At 38.5% G+C, this 21,927-nt stretch overlaps 1 protein-coding gene across 21 annotated transcripts in view; it reads right to left on the reverse strand.

The window, feature by feature from the left end:
• Window positions 1-21,927, reverse strand: part of TMEM108 (transmembrane protein 108) — a 473,125-nt gene that overhangs the window by 127,762 nt on the left and 323,436 nt on the right. For 18 of the 21 annotated variants that reach the window (XM_036220017.1, XM_036220011.1, XM_036220015.1 and 15 more), the window contains one exon: window positions 2,635-2,720. In XM_036220017.1, the coding sequence (XP_036075910.1) occupies window positions 2,635-2,674 (40 nt within the window). In that variant the 5' untranslated portion in view covers window positions 2,675-2,720. Of the gene's footprint in view, window positions 1-2,634; window positions 2,721-10,168; window positions 13,605-21,927 lie in introns of those variants that run through there. The other 3 variants (XM_036220009.1, XM_036220003.1, XM_016140314.2) reach the window with 2 other exon arrangements.

Here is a 21,927-nt window from a genome sequence, read left to right on the forward strand (position 1 = left end):
GCAAATGCTTATTAACTTCCTAAAGCTAATCACTCCTTAACTCTAAGTATCCAAATAACTTTGATTTGAATAGATATTAGTATATTAAAGCTTATTTTCATAAGCTCATAATAGTCTTAATTTTAACAATTAAGTAACATAACAATTTCCAGTACACAGAACTGAGGCAAAGACCAAATCTGCTAACTCAGGACGCAGTGTCTTCTCAGCAGTGTCGTGTTCTTAAAGGTTTGTGATGATGCTCCTTGAATCAGGATTGGTCTTAGTGACCTCTTTGGCCAATACAATGTGACTGAAGTATTGTTCTGGGATTTCTAAGCCTAATTCATAAGAAGCCTTATAGAGTTTGCCCTGGCCTCAGAGCCCTGAGATGCCAGGTAAGAAGTCTTACTACCCTGAGGCTGCTCTGTTAAGAAGCACCACTTTGTCATGCAAAAAGCCCTCAGGGAAAAAAATGTTGGGCCAGTCCCAGCTGTCCCTGCCTCCAGCTATTGGGAGTTATTCCAGCCCAGAACCCAGACACTGGAGCAGAGTCTGCCAACCCCTGCCCAAATTGCAGATGCATGAGCAAATAAATGACTATTGTTGCTTTAAGCTACGAAGTTTTGAGGTGGCTTGTTATGAAAGAAAAGATAACCAGATGCTCTCTTTATCAGGCTTTTCCCCCCCAAATTAAAAACATCAATTTTGCTGAGTCACATAAAGTAACATTATGTTGACTCTCTTGTTCTCAAGTCTATTTTAGACACTGAAAAACATTTTGTTTGTGGACGTTAATCCAGGCATAACTTAATAATTGGCTGCCTAATGACATGTATGAGTTGTTGTGTGTGTATGTATGTATGCAAGACAGTTTACATTATCTAGGAATTTTACTAAATGTTTAATTCCTCTCATGAGAAAAAAATGCTACAAGTAACAGTCCTTTTCATCTCAATGAACTTGTGAAAATCATGCTCTGAAGTCAGACTAACTGAGTCTAGTGCCCAAGGTCTCCACCCTCCAGCTCTCTTCCAAGCTGGGCTCCAGCCTACAATCAGCTATCTAGTAATCAGGGTGGATTACTCAAGGACACTATCTACCTTCCTCCTAACCAGCAGGAAACTACCTACTCTGCATTTCTAGGCAAACTTGCAATGAATGTGTTAAGACAAAGTAGATTTCTCCAGGAATCCAGATAATCTTTGAAGAAAACCCCTTCAACTTTCACATATGCTCCACTGGGGAAGAAGGGCCTTGTTATAGCATGAGTTGACTCTGAACCACAAAATACTTACCTGATGCCTTTCAAATAATATTTGACTTTATAATATTATGCAAACTTTGGAGACATATAATCAGCATAAGTGAACTCATTTTGCTGCTTTCTAACTCTTCTACGCTCCTTTTCATTTCCTGTTTCTTCTGCCTGTAAAGCCTGTCTCCCTTTTGTGAGTGTGTGTGAGTGTGTGTGTATGTGTGTGTAATTTTATTTATCCTTCAAATGTCCCCTCTCCCATCAAGGTGGAGTTAATCATTCATTGATAACATTGCTTCTTCAATCTATAAAGCCTTTTCTCTAACAAGCAAGCTTATCATTAAAAAAAAAAAAAAGGCAACAACAAACTTACAGTCCTATGGAATACATGGAAAAAGAATGAGAGAGAATCCCTACAACTCCTGGCAATGTTCCATCAGGCTGAAAACAGGCTGACGTGATCTGTATTTCAGGGATTAGAATTCAATAGCAGAAATGAGTCAATTAAAATACCAACCAGAATGCTGACTGTAGATAAAATGTTTTGCACAGGGGGTGCAACGTAACCTGAACTGCTAAATTCTAAGGGCCAACTGATTTGCATCTCAATCTCTTTTCATGTTATTTTCTTGGCAAAAGTTAATAAGGAGCCACTCAGCCTAGGAAAGATAGGTCCTCTTTATCTGCCTCAGCAAGAACCATACAAATACAATGAACTTCGAGTTTTCCTAACTTGATTGCTTTTGTTTGACCTGGAGTGGGCAAAGCCTGTTGTCCCAAGTGAGTCAATCTAAAAACAGCAACCTCACCAACTGATATTGGTTATTCCATTCATTTATTCACAATTCCAATCCCAAAGACTATTCAGGTGGCAACTGGCACTTTATGGCAAACCCCTAAAAGACATGAGCAGCACATAGAAAGTCATAATTGAACATTCTTCATTCCACCATCAATCCTAAAGAAATCACATTTTTACCACTCATTAATTAAGTACACATATAACTATGCAAAACATTCCAAGCCAAAGGCTATACAAACACTGAGTGGTAACAGGTTCTATGTGACAAAATCCATGTGAAATCTATAGAGGTTCACCCTTGATTTTGTTACAAAAACAAGAGCAGTATTGTTTTTGACATTCCCTGTAGAATTAACTGTGCTTAACATGTCAATTTAGAATTATCATAATAGAGTCTACATTACAATTGATACCCTAGGTGATAGGATAACTTATTACTTGATACTAAGAACCTAGACAAAAGCAGAGGGAAAAATTTACTTCCTCTTTCACTGACCAAACCCTGGTCTTCCTCCAAAAGTGTATAAGTTCTCGGCACTGGACAAATAACAACACTGGCATATTCTAGCAAAGAAGAAATGTGATATCAACTTACTTAACAGTTGGCAATAGAGGGCCTGTAAACTTCTCTTCATGGTATCATCTGGTCCTTCTTGTCCTCCAGTTTATTCATGATTCTGTCTAGGAAATTGGGAGAAGAAAATTGTTATATCTGGGGAACACAATTAAAGTCAATAATCAGAAAGACCTCCATGCAGTGTAACCCTAGTTTTAAAGCCTAAAATACCTGACTTTGAAGAGGAAAATTCTTAAAATGGATATGCAATTTAATTTACAACAGTTTATGTTCTAAAACCACCAATTAATTAATTGGTCAAATCCTGAAACTATATACAATCCTGAAGGGAACTTATATAAGTAACTAGAGAGTGAGAATCTGGCTTTGGAATTTTCAAGAGCTTTCAATTAATCTCCCCTGAATCTCTAGTTTTGAAACAGGAGTAACAGAAATTTCTAATCTCATTTCCACTATGATGCTTATCAAAACACTCAAAAAGCTTCACTGCACTTGAAATTGTACTAAACAACTTTTCTATTATTTTCGGATTATAAGATACCTCTACTACAGAAAATTTGGAAAATATAGCTAAACCAAAAATATAGATAATATACAAGAAAATACAAATTACCTATCTCTGTAGCCTTTCAAGAATTCTTGAGACTTCTATTGGTCTGTCTCATTTTATGTAGTATACACTCTAATTTTTTTCCCTAGCAGAAACATCCTCCTGTGTTGTAACTATTACTTTACTACTTTATTTTAAATGGCACACAGTATTTCTTTAAAGATAAATTCCTAGAAACGGAATCACGAGGACAATTTATGGCTTTTGAAATATATTGCTAAATTGATCTTCATCAATATCAGTATATAAGGATATCTATTAGACTACAATATACCCAATGATGAAAATTTATAATCTTTCCATCTTTGCCAATAGGTATATATTCTATTTCATTAATTTGTATTTTATGTTTATTAGTCATTTGTCTTTAAAACATTTTTCATTCACATCTGACAAAGATTCTTTAGTCATGTCCTGTGAATCCTCTTCTTAGGCCATTCTACACACTTTTGTAAAACCTAGTTTTAGCAAGAACCCTGCTAAATCAGTTTAATCAGAAGCCCCCACCCTCAATATCTGATCAGGCACCTCATCCTCCACCATCTGCAGGTGATGATTATCCTGGCTTGCCTTCAGCAAGAATCCTGATAGGTCGGGTTAGGCAGCATCCCTGATGTTTCTTCTCAGTAACATTCCACCCAATGACCCCCAACGCTGCTCCTTGCTAAATTCTCACTTGCTCATGCTGTTTTAGGAGTTGAACCCAATTTCTCTTCCCCATGGTAAAATCCCATTGCAGTGGTTCATATACCTACCTCCACATTCTGGAGTAAAGTCTACCTTACCGCTTTTTAACAAGTGTCATTGTGTACTTTCTTCTTTAAAATAGTCTTTAACTATTTTCTACTGGCATGCTGTCTTTTATTTCCATGCTACCCCAAATGGAATGGATTTATCTTTAAACTTATTTTATTGAGATATAATTCACATATCATAAAATGCAGCCTTTAAAGTGTATAATTCAGTGGTTTTCAGTGTATTCAAAAGTTGGGCTCCCACCGCCAGTACCTAGTTCCAGAATATTTTTATCACTCTGAAAAGGAAACTTCCATGTTCATTAGCAGTCATTTCCAGTTCATTATCCCCTCCCCGCCAGCCCCTGGCAACCACTAATCTATGGATTTGCCTATCCCATACATTACACATAAATAGAATCATACAATACATGGCCTTTTGTGTCTGGCTCTTCCACTCAGTACGTTTTCGAGGTTTATTCACATTATGAAGCATGGTTTTGTTTTGTTTTGTTTTTGTTTTTGTTTTGCAAGAATGAAATACACACACACGCACACACATTATCATGATTAGAGAGGCCTTCCACAGTCCAGGATTGTATAGTTGCTTGTGTTTTCTTCTGGTATTTTTCATTTCCTTTTAGATCTGTTTCTGGACTTCGTATTCTGTTTACTTCTCTGTTTGTTCTTTCTTCCATTATAATGATAAGTGTTGTTTAAATTACTCTTGGTAAAATTAATTCTCCATTTTTACTCTTCTTTTTAAGGTTTGTCTTGTTCTTTGAGCTTGTTTTACCCCCAAATTAATTTTAAGGTCATTTTATTAAATTCCAGGAAAGTAATCACAGTTAGAATTCTACTTGCTTTATTAATTTGGGAGAGACTTGATCTTTTCAAAGTCCAAGTGTGGTGGGAGAAAAATAAATGATATTTAAGATTGTATCTCTAGAGATAAGAAGAATTCTTTTCAGAGGATGAGAAGTGCTTTTGGAAAGGAGAGGGACAATAGCTCAATGACTTCTTTGGTTAGGAAACCCGATGCACCCTTGAGTGTCATCTGGATGAGTAAAAGGGAGAGAGAAAGATAGTTAAGTTACTCTCCATTAAAAAATAACAGGTCTGAGTTCCCAAAGGCTAAGAAAGAGAGGTTAAGTCATCCAGAAATCAGAGAGACTGAGACGATAAAAAGATATATTGAGACAAAAAGAGGCAACTCCAAAAGATAGCAGCAGGTGGGAGCTAAGAATAAAGGATAAAGTGAGAAGTTCTCCACAGGAGGATGATCTGTGAACTTTAACATATATGTGCAATATTTAATTTTTCACTGTTTCTTTTTTTTATGCGGTTTATTCTTATGTACTACATGTTTTCCTTCTCCTCCATACTTATCCACCACCACTAGTATCCTCAAAACCTCAGCAAAAGTCCTGTACAAAATAGCCTGTATTGATGGTTCTCACCTGGGCACTGAAAGAGAAGGTACTATGTCTCAAGACAAGGGTGACCAGGAACAGAGGCAGGAGCCACTGGAGTCATAAGCCATGGTTAGTGGGCATCTATGGAGTGCTTAGGATATGGTAAGTATCCAATAAGTGTACAGCGAATAAACAAATGAATGAGTAAATGAATGATCAAGTAACACAAGAGCAGAGAAACAGGTGTAGCTTATGCTGATCAATAGGAACATATACCCCTCAATCATCTCTGGAGTTGCTTAGTGAGTTTTGAGAAACTGTTACTTTCTACAAGGCAAGGACTAGAGCCATTTTATTCACATTTCAAGAAACAATTGAGCCCATAAACCTGGAACATTTGGGATCGTCTGGGTCACACAGGGCCATCTCAACTACAAGCACTGTATGGCCTAGTGCTTATTCCAAATTGATCTTTATTCAGGTCTTTCTGTAGAGTTTTGTATGTTTTACCTTCATTTAAGTTCTATAGTTTTGTTAATTCCTAGGCATCTCATATTTATTTTTTTTTTGCCACTGTGATGGAATTTGTTTCCATTATATTTTCTAATTGTCTTTATAAGAAAATGATTGGGTTTTGTATATTAATTTTGTGACCTAACTGAACTCACTGTTGTAATGATGGCTGAGTCTCTTGGGTCAATTATGCTGTTATGGATGGATGGTGAGCCACAAACAGATTCCTTCAAAAGTCTCTTTTTAACTGAATAGTGGAAAACATTAATTGTATCTGGTCCTTCAGGGAATAATTTAGGAGCTCCACAGATGACAACTAATTTCTGGAATAAAATCTTAAGCAAGTACAGAGTTTTACGGCCAAAGGATGAAAAAAAGCAAAAAGAGAGGAGAATGATGAACACATCTGACCTAACCTGAAGAGACAGCGGCACAGATGGGGATCTCACTGACTATTAGCTCAGGAGAAACAAGGGGGTGCAAGTAACCTGAACCACTCACTCCTCAAAGAGAGTGAGCTTAATAGAATCTCCCTCTTTCATTGACTTAAATCAGACAGTTACAGTTCCACTGACTCAGGAGGAAATTTCTCTATTGTAGACCACTGATAATGTTCCAATTAGAAATGTCCATGCAGCAAGGAGAAAGTAATAAAGAGCCAAAGGAAAAGATCTGATAGTTGATATGCAGATTGACTTGAAACGACAAGTTCACTGAGAACAAATAAAGAATAACTAGAAAATTCTGGAAGACAAAAACAAAAAACTCCCAACAAGGTGAAGTTAGGGGAGGAAAGAGCTGTCAGCCCTACCAGACATTAAAGTATAATTTAAAGCTTCCATAATTAAAAACAATTTGGTATTGACACATGAATAGACCCAATTTTACATGGAAATTTAGGATATGATAAAGGCAGCACACCAAATCGGTGGGCAAAAAGATGAGCTTTCAAATAAACATTGTTGAGAGCACAGCAGAGCAGTACAAAAAAAGATGATGGTGCCCATTCCAAATACCATGCACCAGCATAAGTTCCACATGGACCAGACATTTAAACGAGAAAAAAGTAAAGCATACAGGCACTAGAAGAAAATATGTGTAAATTCTTCTATTACTTGGGAATAGAGAAGCTTTGGTAACTCTGACTCAAAGCTGAATAAGGTAAAAAGATCAACTCTATTACATAAAAAATTACACAGTAAAAAATACAATTAGTAAAAGTACAAACAGCAACAAAAAACAGAAAAAAATATTCAATTTATAACAAGCAAAGAGTTAATATCACTAACATTTCTTTGTAATCCCAGAATCCATACTTACCGTGCTTTAGCAATCATTGGCAGACATGTGTAGAGTGGCAGAAAATGAGTTGCCCAACGTGCCATGTTCCCAGCTGGGATCAAACAAGGCAACGTTCTGTCTTGTTTCAGCTCTCACGCCATGAACAAATGTCCTTTCTTGAGGCCATTTTCCGGCATTTTTGTGCTTTTTCTAGATATCTGTTTGAAATGGCCCCAAGCATAGAGCTGAAGTCCTCTCTCTCATGTTCCTAAGTGCAAGAAGACTGTGATGGGCCTGACAGCCAAAACACGTCTTAGATAAACTTTGTTCAGGCATGAGTTATAGTGCTATTGGCCTGGAGTTCAAAGTTAATGGGCCAACACTATATATGAAATAAGGTACCTTTAAACAGAAACATATAAAGCAAGGCTATGTATTGATCAGTTGACAAAAATGTGACCAGAGGCTCATAGGAACCTAACCTTGTATTTCTCCTAGAAGCAATGGTTCAGTATTCACTAATTATTATTTAGGACTTCACTGAACACAACTACCATGAGTAATAAGAATCAAGTGTATTTGAGTTGAGCTTTACAATATTTTGTGAGGCAAAAATAAAGACGGCTAACAACAGAGCTTTAACAAAACAAACCAAGGGCCCTACACCTCTCTAGGACAAGAGAAGATCTGATTAAGCTGGTAACCAACATACCTTAGAGTGCCCTCCAGGAAAATGAGTGGGAAGAGGACTAGGACAGCTGACATATCAACTAACATCACAAGCTTGTGAAGAAATTTGAAAGGAGCATACTCTTCCATTTTACAGATGGGGACAGACACACCAGGAAGTCAAGGTCTCTGCTCAAGATCAAATGGCAGGAACTTGAGCTAGTTTCTTGACTTCTCTGATCTTTAGATTCCTTATTTATAAAAGAGATAAGATAAGAAGAGTACTTGATGTGCTAGCTGCAAAGCCTGAGACAATGCAAGCAAAGTACTTGCCCCAGTGCTAGGCACATAGTAAGTGCTCAGAGCAAGTTAGCAACTATTTCCCAAGAGCAGAAGGCAAGATAATGACATATCAGGCCAGAGCTCACCAACTGTCTCTTATATTTAAATTTGCTTCACTTAAACTAGAAATGAACTAAAGGCTTTGGGCTATTCCTCAAAGAGCCCCTTTGTTGCTTATTTACATTGGATTTAGAAATTATACTTAGGGGTATAAACTGAACTTTAAGGTTCTTATTTATAATTTACACCTTTGTCTTCCTTAAAAAGAATCTGCGGGAGCTTACTGCTAGATGCAACTTGTACAAAAGAATCATTAACACATCAAAGTATATTAATGGCATCAGAAAGAGAGATCCAAAATTATGTGGAGGAAAGGGAGAATTAATTTTACCATCGGATACAATGGGACAATACATTTCCCTTGGAGCTTCCTGAAAATAAAGATGAAAAGGATAGCTAGCATCATTTTTTTCTGGCTGCATAAATGGAAGTATATTTTTTTAATTTTGTTTAGAAATATCAAACTTTCCCGCCACTAACTTCTGAAGAAAGATCATTAGACAGATCATTTTTTGATAATCATTGGCATCCTCAATAGTAGTTTTATAGAATATGCACAGAATATTCTTATCATGGCTGCTCTTTATCAACCCACAATAAAAGCTAATTTCATTGTATTAAGTAGTAATTCAGGGAAAGCAATTCAGGGAAAGCAGAAGCACCATGGTGTAGGTGAAAAAAATCAGACAGGCCTGCCACTGAGTAGCTTTGTTATGTGACCTTGGGCAAGTTACTTAACGTTTCTGAGCCTCAGCTTTCTCATTTGTAAATAGGCTGACACCTAAATCAGAGGATTGCTGAGGGAATTAAATGAAGGCACCTACTGTGTGCCTGGAACACTGTATGTGTCTCTTTTTCCTGAGCTAATGGGTACACAGACATGTTGTGTTGGGTCATTTGGGGACAAAGAGAAACTGGGAAAACAGAAGGAACCAACTGATATTGAGCAAGTCACCCCAGGGCTCGAGCATCATGAGTGTTGGATTTCTTCAGGAAGGCAAGTATGAAGGTCTCCAAGGCTCAGGACATAAGTCACAAAAGGCTGCATGTATCCAGAGGGCTGGATTTGGGTTGCAACGGAGTTTTTAATCATATTCTTTTGATACAGATGCTTTGCATATTAAACACAGGAATAGCTTTCACTTCCACAAAGAAATAGATGTTCTTTCCCATTTTTCTTGCAATTTGTGGGCTCTTATAGTCTATTTCCAAATTTTCTCACTTTTGTGCAAGAAATATTTCACTTTCCTCTAAACCAGTGATGAACAGTGTGAGCACAATTATAGTGGCTGTTAGTTTGTCTCAGGTCTGGCAATGTATAGGGACTATAATGAAATAGAAAGAATAAGAGAATAATGTTTTTTTGGCTCCAGTCGATTGTCAGCAGGAAAAAGGTCTTTATTATTTTCTTAAAGAAACTTAACGTCCTCTCAAAAATGTTTCCCCTAAATTTTCAAGGGAAGCCAGATACACAATCTTATTTTTAAATACTAGCTATTAATTTGTGTGGGCCAACACTGCAAGCCAAAAGAAATAGGAGTGTGTGATTTCTGATTTATAAGGCTTTCCTGATGCAGATACTGCATGAACACTTTTCTGGCAAACTGAGGGCTAGAGCATCTGTCTGTGGTGAAAATCGGACTGATGGAGGAAGCGGGGAAGCGGGGCAGACCCGCTCTCCAACCCCAGGCTTTGTTCGCCTGGTCCTCCAGCAGCCCTGTGGCCCAAGCTCTCAGGAAACTTTAAAGGATAAAAAACACCTTCAACAGAACTCCTTTCCTCTCTTTCCCTTCACATTTACTTCTCTGAAAAATAAAATACTGGAGGTTGTTGGGTTTAATGAGATACTGAAATCCAAACAAAAGGGAAAAAATCATTCATCTCCTGCTAAGGAAAAGCCTATAAAAGGGAATCGGCTTCTGGCATACCTCATTTTATTTCACTTCACTTCGTGCTTCACAGATGCTGCAATTTTCATAAATTGACAGGAAGACCCTCCACCAGCAAAAAGATGATGATTCACTTTATTGCGACGTACACTTGATTGCAGTGGTCTGGAACTGAACCCGCGACATCTCTGAGGTCTGCCTGTAATGCAGATTCTGTTTGGAAGTCTGAGAAGTAACTGCCTGAGTATTCCTCCAGACCAGCTGGAGTTTATCTGCATTTGCCGGGGGAGGGTGTTCTGCTATCCACAGCCACTGAAGTCAGCAACGGGGTAAAAATAGGACCAGGAGCTTGAGGCTTATTAGAATGACACAGACCTCCTTCTTCTGGCATTAAGGTGTATTAAGACCATTTATCTCCTTTGAGGAGACAGGTGCTTGTGCAAGGTGAAGAACACATACCACACTTCCCCCTTTATGGCTTTAGAATTAAAACCTGAACACTGAGGTCAGGGAATTAAAGGATATTGTAGCAATGCCAAATGCTAAAAGAACATGTTCTATCGTTTTGACTGCACTGCGTATGAAGAAGATTATTTCTTGTCCACAGCAAACTCATTTTTCTTTTTTCTTTTGCAGTGTCTGAAAAACACTTTCAGATATTGAATTCAGGGATCTAAAAAATACATGTATTTCCTTTGGGAAGCAGGCATTTTTCTGAAAGATGTGCCAAATTTTTTCAAAGGGATGGGCAGCAAGACCATAGGAAGTCGACAAAACTATTATCAGAATATTTTACATGTGGAAAGAACAAGCAAATACATGGTGCATCCTTTGAATAGGCAAAACATTGCAGCATGCAAAATTACTCGCAATATCAAAGTCATTACTAAATTTTAATTTTGACCTCAGACTCTTTTTTTCCCATTCTCCTTCCTTAGTTCCTTTCATTCCACTTCATCCATCTAGAGGTTTCTGTAATACTTGAGCTAGTATGAAGACAGTTTTAATTGGTGGTTCTGTTTTAGTCTTTCAAAATACATATGTCACTTTTGTCAAGCAATTCCATAGGACGGGTAAAGTCTATTGAACATAATGCACAGATGGAATAAAAATTACAATCAACCGAAAAAATATGTGGGCAAGACTAGGGTGGGCCAACATAAAAAAGTTGAGCCATCACTGGAAGAATAAGGATCAAGGTCACAGGTAAGACCAGTGCATGTTGAAGTCACGGCATTCCAAGCATTGCCAATGATTCTCAACTTTATGCCTTGCTCTAGGAAGCATGAATAATGTAACGATTTCTCCTCATCTGTGAAGGCCTTAAGTAGCTCATTTAACTATGTTGATAATTCCACCTTGCTCTGACGACTGGCAGGGCTACAATATCCCAAAGTGCCAAGACTAGAGTTCCCCAAACCCGTTGATGGTCAGAATCTATTTTTAAAATAGTTTCCTAGATTTCTTTCTCAGGAATTCTAATTACTAGGTTCTTCAATGGGGCAATTTGAAAAGGTACTCAAGATGGCTAGCAGTTCCTAACCCTGACTGCACATTAGAACTTTGGGAAAACACACTAGACCAATTAAATCAGACCCCCTGAGGGACTGAGGGAAGCTCTCAGGGGATTCTAATGGGCAGCTGAGCAAGAAGCAGGGACTCTTGCCCCTGCCTAAGAGAGAGCTAGAGTCACAGTGAGGCCAGCCCCACTTGTTTTCATTCCTGAACCTGGCAGTTTTACCAGAGATGGAAGAAGTGGGATGATAAATGAAACCACATTTGCAAGTTATATTCAAAACAGAAAATGAGTGATTCAGAATTTCTTAAATATTTAGATCCACAGCCTCTCATGCAATTCAAGTTTTAAGCAACATGAATTCTCTGTGCTTTTTCTTTGGTAAACCTCTCACTTGTCTCTGCTACTTGCTTCATAGGGAGTCCAAGATTAAGGAGATAATGACTGAAAGGGAGAGAGACTGAGGTTCAGTGAAGAGGGTATGGATGTCACATGCAAAATTATAAAGGCATGAAACCACCTTAATTTCTAAATCACTTGTTCTCAAGATGGGTTGATATTCCTTTACCTGAAGGCTGCATTCAGAGGTGAAACACAGCGAAGAGTTGATGCTGCAAATTCCGAGGGTGGAAGGCCACATTGAAAGGGTCCTCTACCCTGCAGGGACCACAGCCAAAAGCAGAGAGAGAGAAGCAGGGCAGGAGGATACAGTACAAGCAGCAGTGAGTCTGGAGGTCTATTTCTTTGGAAAACGTGAGTGCCACCATGTTACAAGCACTGTGTTAGTAGGAGGGGCTGTGAATAAAAGCAAATGGGACAGGATGCCTGCCCTCAAGGAGCTCGCCGTTTGGCAGGAGAGAATATCATGTCAAAAATCACTCAACAGCCAGTTTCGTCCCTACCAGCTGCATTAGACAAATCATTACACTATAACTAATTATAACAAATTAGAGATTGTGTTATTCTTCTTGAGTTTCAGCATCCCTACCTGTAAAACAGGTATCACACCTACACTGCAAGGTTGTTTTGAGAATAAAGTTACATTCCTATCACTTCAGAGAAAGTTAGAGCAAAAAAATCCCATCACCGAAGTTTTTGAAGAAGATGCGATCTCAGCTAAATTTTCAAGGTTAAGAAGGATTTTGAGAAGAAGTAAAGGTGGAAAAGTTCAACGGTGCCGAGTGCGAGCAGCGAGGCAGGAGTTTGAGGATGAGTACACCAAACAGCAGTTGATGTACCACTGGCCGCTTTAAAATTCCCATAACATACAATTTTGGATATGATGTGACTGGCTCTCTAGCTTCTCAAGCAGGGTTCTCATCTTCTGGGGAGGGAACACTGATAGAGAAGCAGCATACAGCAGCTGAGGAGCACAGAGATGTGGGCTGAGTCCTCAAGGTTCGATCTTCCCAGCAGAATGACAAAGTAAACGCCTACCCAAGAGATAGCTCGAGTGTCACTGTCCTGGAAATCCCAAACGCTACAGGACCCAGAGTCATCCCCACGGATGTTTACACAGCATTGGATGACCACCAGCAGGTGGTGCCAAACCCGGGTTAGCACTTGGATAGATCCTGGATAGAGCTGGACTCTCAGATACCTAGGCTAGCTAGCTATGGAGCTCACTTTCATCACTGCAATAAATTTACAGTAATGTAACCACACGGTTTAGCCAGTGGTTCTCAAAATGTCTGCAGACCAACAAGTGCCCAGGAATTTGTTAGAAATGCAAATTAGTAGGCTCCACTCAAGACCCAGTAAATCAGAAACTCTGGGTGTAGTGCCCACCAACCTGTGTTTCAAAAAGTCCTTCAGGATGCACACTAATGTTTGAGAACCCCTGCTGTGAACAGTGAATTTCTGAACCCATTTATTATGTTACGGCAGGAGTTTACTCTACAACTGTTATCTTGGACAAATCATTTTCATCTTCAAAGGACCAATAAATGAGGAAAGAGTTGGAGGAGAAAGACCCCTCACCAAGATCTTTCATTGATTGATTTACCAGTGGAGAAAATGTTTACAGTTCCTTAAAGGGATTGTTGGTGTTAGCATTTGCAGCTCTTGTTGAGAGCATCAGCAGGGTATGTCTGAATTCTAATGGCAAATTTAGAAGTACCACTCATTTCCATTGTGCGACTTTTTAGACAAGTAATATTAACACTGTATGAGTAACCCCATATGGAGAGGGTGTATTAAAACATGGGCTTTGTGGTAGGAAGACCAGCAAAATAATTGTAATGTATTTGCCTCTGCTGTGGTTATACACAACCAGTTTGAACTAGACCTTTCACTGAATTAAAATTCTAAACACAGGCAGCCAGAATTGATTTAAATGATTAAATACTAGAACAATTACTTTCAAATAGACCTCTCACCCAGAACCTAAAAGACTTAACAATGACAGCCAATACTTAAAGGTAAATCAAACGTATAAATCATTCGTGCCTTGCAAATCGACCCAAATTAGAAGTCTAAAATTCAGAGGTAAAAAGTTGAAAAAAATCAAGCTGTATCTCGAAGAAATCAAATGAAGATGAGCCAGGATTTTTAAAAACAATTGGCCATCTGTTTTCCCTCCTCGAGCTATCGATACACAGACATTTGGATGCAGGCTTTCTAAATTGAAATGTGAGTTCTGTAAAATTTTATCCATCATGTCTGCTACTGTATCCTCAGTGCTTAGAATATGGTCAGGCCATAGTAGGTATTCAGTATAGTTATTAAGTAAGTGCATGGGTGATCCTGCAAAACCGATGTAGGTAGCACTGTCAAATAGAATTTTCTGTGATGACAGAGTCCTCTAAGTTGTATTGTCTGATATACTAGCCACTAGCCTACAGGTGGCTACTGAGCACCTAAACTGTGAGTAGCGTAACTGGGGAACTGAATTTTAAATTTAAATAGCTGCATGTAGCTAGCGGCTACCATATTGGGCAGCACAGTTATAGAGGCTTGAGAAAATGTGTGTGGGGAGAAAAACAACAAAAGAACAGAAAAATGAGTATGTAATGCAGGAAACATTATTTCTGACCCTGGAAAGTGGTTTGAGAGTGAGCAGTATGGTTGAGCAATGCTTCCTGGGCTCCAGATTCTTTCCACTTTCTCTTCAGCCCACTAGAGGCTGTGGCAGCATCTGTTGAGGAAGAAAGGGCTAAGTTTCAGATTTGAGGAGGAGCATCTGTACTCTCCTCCCAACAGGAACAATGCGGTTCTGGACCCATGGACACAACAGCTGGTCGAAGGAAACTGCCAGGTTAAAAGACGTAAATAAGCCTCCATAAATTTATGATACGTGTTGCTAAATTATTTTAGGAAATGAATACATTAATCTACATGGCCACGATCATAATTTGAAACTATATATTCTGAAAAGGGACACTACTTGTTTTTGTAATTATCTAATTCGTTTCCATTTGATTAGCAGCTTAAATACTATTAGTAGGTTCCAAGCTCATAGGCTACAAGGTGAGAAAAAGCTCTGTGGGATCCCTACTCACAATGACTCTCAGTATTCTGTTCACTCAAAAGAGCAGGACGTACAATATTCTATTTTATTTTTTAATCAAGAGTTCTGTTTTGGTAGAAGCATTAGAAGAAGCTTGCCATCTACCTTGTGCCCATACTAACTACTCATCTATCCATCTGGTTGGATCATGAGACCAGAGCCTACCACTCAGTGGCGGCCAACACAAATTACAGGTAAAAAAAAAAAGTCTAGAAGAAGCACGCTGGAAGAAATAGAGACAATTAACTCTCAATATTGAAACTAAGACTAAAATTCTACAAATGACACAACTGTATATAGCAGTATTTCTCAACTTCTTCATTACTCCCTCCCTTAGAAGCCTTTTTGGACATTTTTGCTCAACTGTTCCCCCCATGAAATGTTAATACCATAAACTGCATGTTTGTTCATGTAGTGTATGTACATCTCTGTTTTATACAAAACAGTAAGTATGAAGCTTACAATTTTTATTTAATGCAGGGTTAAGGATGACTACATAAACATTTTAAATTAAAAGATAAAGTTAAAAAGTTATTAATATTTAACTGAACTACATAAATGTATTTGCTAATTTAATATAATTCACTTATATAATGTATGAAACTGAAAATTGAAACTAAAAATGCAAATTGGTAATTTATGTAATTATATAAATGAATTAAGAAAATATTCAAAACTGTTTATCTTCTCCTTAAAAGCAAAATAATTGAAAAAGCTAAAATTATTATAAATTCTTTTTAGTAAACTTAATTTTGCCTGATGTGAGTATATGATTTTTAACCTAGCTATGGGGGCTAGATATTGTTAGTATTTTTCTTTTACATATGTGATATAATAAACGATGGGTTGGATAACTTTTACAGGATAACAACATGTAAACTATTTTTATTTAATTCTGAAGGCCCAAATTACGCACAAAGGCTGAAGGTTAACCGTAAACAATGTCCCCACTGTACCAACAGGTATACACAGACCACCTCCAGCTACGGGACTCTGAGACTGAGGAGCTGATTGAAAGTCCTCCAATTATAATCACATCAATTTGCCATAGTTATGTAGCGCTGCATATACTTTGTGCATCTTCCATCAACTAAATGTCAATATTGCTTTTATGATACCCAAGAAAACCCAGTGAGAAAAATTATATACCAAGGAATAAGATTTTGCTGGGTAGGATTAAATTTTGGAGGCCCACGAACTATTGCAATATCTAAGACTTGAGCCACCCTAACACCTCTCCTTCCTCAAGAACCAATTTTCATGTCCTTGGGGCAAACTGCCCCTGTTGGAAATACATAGTCAAAAGGCACAGAGCAAAAGTCATTTCAGTATCCTGTCATGTGACACAGAGTTGAAGTATCTCTGTGGAGATGTTTTAAAGTCTACATAAACTTTGTCACGATGGGCAGTGTCATTGTACACACTTCCCTTTTCTCCATATTCCTTTTAGTTCATTACTGTCTCCTCTTCCTCTGCTACTTCTTAAATGTGGGCATTCCTGCCTATCCTCGCCTCCTCTGTTTTTCTTGCTCAAAAGGTCCTACTACCCAATCTCTTTAAACTCTTACATTTTAGTTACATCTGCATTAGTTATGCCTCTGAGGTTCCCACCTGCAGGCCTGAGAACTCCTCAGAGAAATCCTCCTCAAACCTCCAACTCAATGTTTCCAAAATAAGATTAACAAAACAGATTGACCACATCCTTGAGTTTTCTGTCTTGGTAAAAGATTTACTCTCTCAATTACCCAGGCTGAATTTCTTACCTTTTAGATTTTATCAGGTAACACATCTCAATGTTTCATTCCTTTGCTATTGAAGTGGCTTCCTAACTCTTCCTCCTATCTGGAAGCATTTAAGCATTGCTTCTTCAATGTGTCAGAGCCTGGGCATCTTTGGCCATGAGACATGCAGAAATTTCACAAAATAGCTACCTGGAAAGAGGAAGAAGCCGGGGAGGAAACTAATCTGGTTGGAAAGGCTGGGCTTAAGATTGGTACCACTCTGGCATGCCAGTACCAAAGACAAGCAGCCTGGGTGCATCAATCGTAATGTTTTAAGTAACAGGGCAGTTTTACGACATCAGTTCTTTTATGGCAGGACCCGAGGCCTGATAGACAGTTGTGATAGTCTCCTACGTGTTTCCTGCCTTCTACCTTTTAGTTTCTAAAAACTGAAATCTCATTCCATACTACGGTACTTTAAATTCTTCAGTGGCTCCCCCTGCACTGGGCATGATCAAAAACATAAAAACAAAAACAAGGGTATAAATCTTCACTAGCTTGGAGCAGAAAGTTGGATAGAACAGTTGGCTCGAGAAGCTCCTGTTCATGCACTATACCAGAGGTGATGACATCTGAGACAAAAACCTAAACTCAAGATCCCTCAGGAGATAGTCCTTTTTATTTTAACCACTTTGGAGATTACCTTTGCTCTCCATGCTCATCCACAGGAGCAATTCCTTAAACTGACAGTCCACTTTATGACTCCATTCCTTCCTGGCCCCGATACCTAGAATGCTGTGGGCTACTTTACCCTTTCTTTGCCTATCCAAACTCTGCTCATTTTTCAAGGGCTGGTTTGAACATCATCTCTTCTGTGGACCTTGATCAAACAGCTTCATCCGGTAGGAAGAAAAAGTAACATGTTTTTGTTAAAGCAATTTCAAATAAGTACTTTTGTTAAAGCAGAGTCAATAGGCTAGAAAGATGGGCTGATGTGACAGCAGGGCTCTTGCGTGTCTTGTTCTCTGATACTTCCCCAGGACCTAAGAATAGAATTTTGTACATTGTAGGTAATCAATACATATTTGTTGAATACATGAATTTGCAGAAGTATATAAGGATGGAGCAAAATCAGATTTTATGAGCTAAATAATATTTTGACTCAATAATTATAGTTGACTGTATTAAAAAATATTCACAGCCCTTACTTGAAAGGGGTAAAGGCTAAGATGATCTGTAATGGGCATGCAGTATTAGTGAACAACCTTTGTTGTTTCAAGTTACTCAGATCTGGAGGTCTTTGGTTATTATAGCGTAGCCTAGTATACCCTAATATAGTAACTGGCATCAGGAAACAGTGCTCCTGTAACAACAAAGAGCCCCCAAATATAAGGCACTGACTTGGGGCCAGGCAGGGGTCCTGCAGGGAAACTCTTAGTGAAGCTTGGAAAAATAGCAATCCACTTCACAGTAGAAAACTGTCACCAGTGACAATTCTGAATACATACAATGCACCCAATGAGCTTGTTGCTCTGGGTGAAGAGGGTGAAAAATGGAATGCTAATAGCATCCTTTGATTGCTGTTGGCTGCATCTGACATGGTGCCATGAGAAAGAGATGATTTAAGAAATAAACACTTTGTAAGCAGAAATGAAAGGGACTAAGAGCCCAGAAATTTCAAATCTTACAGGATTAGAAGAGGCAACATCTTTACAACTCAAACTATAACAGAAAAAACTGAGACCTTTGAACAATGAAAGATAATTAAATCTCAGTTTCAGGGAAAGGACCAAATTAAAGATGTGGCCTTCATAATCTTTGGAAAACAAAAAACAAAAAAACCCTCTAAATGCCTTAAGGTGGCCCCCAGGTGAACAAAATGACCCAGGAAAAAGTAACCAAAGGTGTGGCTCTTCCCCAAGAAATTCAAGGCACTTAATTAAGATTAAGTTTACAAAAGGGATTTCCTTCCCTGCCTAAGCTTGGTGATGTGAGCTGTCTGGCTAATGAAACGTGAGCAGGAGTGATGTGTGTCAATTTTGGACTGAAGCTTTAACAGCCAGCCAGTGCTTAATTAACAGGAAGGAATTCTCTTGTTCCTCTACCACAAAACTGGCAGTGTTCCAGACAGAGGCTAGCTACATCAGCCTTGGTCTCAGAGTAAAGATGACAGCAGGGCTGTAGCCATCCGTGTTGGCACGTAGCATGAGTGAGGAATAAACTTGTGATTATCATCTACTGATGTGCCTTGTGGGTGGTTGTTATCACAGCATAAATCAGCCTACTCTGACAGATACAGTGACTTTTAAAAACATATCTCAAAACTTCAGAGAAGAGGCCTATGTCATCCTAAAGAGGTGAAAGTTTGCTCACTAAACAAAGGTGGTAAAGAGTGGGAGAGAAAACTGATGAATTTAAAACTTAGTTATTATTAAGGCTCTGCAGCAGACTATTCTTTGTTAAAACTGATCCTTTTCTCTGAGTTTGTCTCCCCACCCCCCACATTTCTTTTAAAACAATCTCTGCATGTCTGTCTTGCATATAGTATCTCCAACTCCGATCCTCAGATTCCATTTACAATGGTACTACTCAAAAACATATGGTCACTTCCATAAATTTCAAGTGAAAAATGATTTAATGTTTTTGATCATTAAGAATAAAAATGAACCAGACTGACACATTAAATTTTCTCTTTGCAGTGAACCACTGTTTGAGATACCAGCTCTGTCAACAACTGATGCAATTGTAATATATTTGGCACCAAAGGCTACCAAATGTTGTGTTGAACACTTAGTTTAGAATCTCATGTAGAAGTGACAGCCTCTAACGATGCCAAACATGAGCCAATGTTGCTCTTTGTTCACAAGAGCAAGGAAGATGGTACACACTATAATCTCTGAGTGTATCCAGCAGCCAGCACGACGCTGGCCACAGAGCATGTGATCAGCAAGCATCAAATCTCCTCTTGCACCCAGACTCCTCCTTGCCTGATCAGAAACTATCACATTAAGGTTTTAAAATACAGGTGGCAGGTAACTTCTCCACAGCATAGCTTATAGAGCAGGTCAGTTTTCTAGACCTGGGTGATCAGGTGTCCCTTACAGAACTGGCTCCATTATCTTAAGCAGCTTAAGGACAGCAGAGGACTTGGCAGGAAAAGAATGTGGTGACGTATAACAGAGATTAATTTAATTAGCTCCACTCTCACCCTATTTTGGGGGGTCTTGCAATATTTAGGGAAGTTCAACAAATGAAATTTCCTATTCTTCCACCCTTGAGATATCTCTGGAATGAAAAAAAAAAAAAAAAAAAAAGGTCATTGTTCCTGGGTAGAAAAAATGTCTTACATGGCTTAAGTATTACTTCTTGCCATAATATAAATAAAGTCCTAAAGGCCTTCACTATGGACATTAGCCCTTTGGCCCAGATGCTCTAACAAAACCCTGTTGCCAAAGATCACACTTGCATTCACAATATTGCAATCTTTAAGGCTAGAGAAAAAAAAATTTCATGTGATATCAAGTTAAAAGTTGTGATCTCTGTTGCCATGGAGATGAGCTTTTTCTTGCAATGCTGGCCTTTTGCTGGCAGATGAAGCCAGGAGTATAATCAATAAGAAAGCAGTACTTCATTTTCCACATCCCTCTTGGGGATAAAATTCCGAGAAAAGGCATGTAGAACCATATTTTATGGTCTTAAAAGTCCATGGGTAGAAATTTCCCCTGTGGGATACTAGCACGACCAATAAAATTCTAATCTATGCCTTCACTATGCTCTGCTCAAGGAGTCACTAAAGTTGGAGTATATAGGCCAATCCTTGACTTCCATCAGTTCCTAGTCAATGTTTCTTTACTTCTTTTGGCTTTATCTAAGAAGTCTTTCATACGTTAAAACTGTTCTTAATCAAGACCCAACTTCAGAATTAGACTCTGAATTTTGTAATAAGGTTAAGGGGCATAAATGAACTTCTCTAGAACACCATGTCCTAAATTGTGTCAAGTAATCTGTTACTAGATACCTTGATGACACTTTATTCCATTATCATTGAAGGTGAAATCTCTCTGGCTTTGTTTTTCTTTTGATCATTTAGTATCTTAAAGCCCTGTAATTTTCTCTTCTTTCCCAGAGAGGAACAGCTTGGTAGAGAAGAACAATGATTTAGAGCATTTGCCTACATACTAGATAAATAGATGAGATCTGCTCTTACTTCCCATGTGTATACATTGAATAGTCAGCATCCACTCTCTGAAGAATACCAATTTAAAAATATGGTAATTCAAGCAGGGTCTGTATTTACACATGTTTACTGCTGACAGTAGAAAAGTCAGAGAAAAACAAATGGAATAAAATAGGATCAAATGAATATGTGCCTAACCACTAGATAAGTTCAAATAAATGCCTTAGTGTCATTGCAGGTAGACTACCCTAGGACTAGGACTTGGTGTCATCACAGGTAGACTACCCTAGGACTGTGTGCACAGGTATGGACAGCAAGAAGAAAGGGAACCAAGGCAAAATCAACATTATGTGTTCACCAAACTTGTTTCCTCCTTCTGCAGGTACAAGTCACAGAGTTGAGCTACGTTTACAAAGTTCCTGTGCAGTTAGGTGGGCCCATGTGACTAAGTTCTAGTCAAAGGCCTGGAGAGAGATCCACCTCTCTCTATCCTGCATGATCCTCTATTCTCTGTCCTACTTCTCTGTCAGGTAGATACAGAGAATCCAGTGGAGAGATGCTGAATTTGAGAAAATGGCAGACTTACGTAACAGAGAAAGTCTAGGTCCCTAAGTGACTACATGGAATAGGACCTTTCTTTCACCTTACCTCCCTCCAACCAACATTGAATCCAGGATGAGTGGTAAATTTATCATGTCAAACCACTGAGATTTTGACTTTTTGCTAAAGCAACTAGCATTACCTACCCTAAAACCGGAAGCTAAATAGATCCTGAAATATAGTTCTTTTCTAATGTTCAGCCCACCTTAAGGAGCCAAACAGCATCTTAAACTAATCTTAAATTATTCACATTAGGGTCTTGAGATGACTCTTGGT

This window comes from Rousettus aegyptiacus, unplaced genomic scaffold (genome assembly GCF_014176215.1).
Source record: "Rousettus aegyptiacus isolate mRouAeg1 unplaced genomic scaffold, mRouAeg1.p scaffold_m13_p_4, whole genome shotgun sequence".
Lineage (NCBI taxonomy): Eukaryota > Metazoa > Chordata > Mammalia > Chiroptera > Pteropodidae > Rousettus > Rousettus aegyptiacus.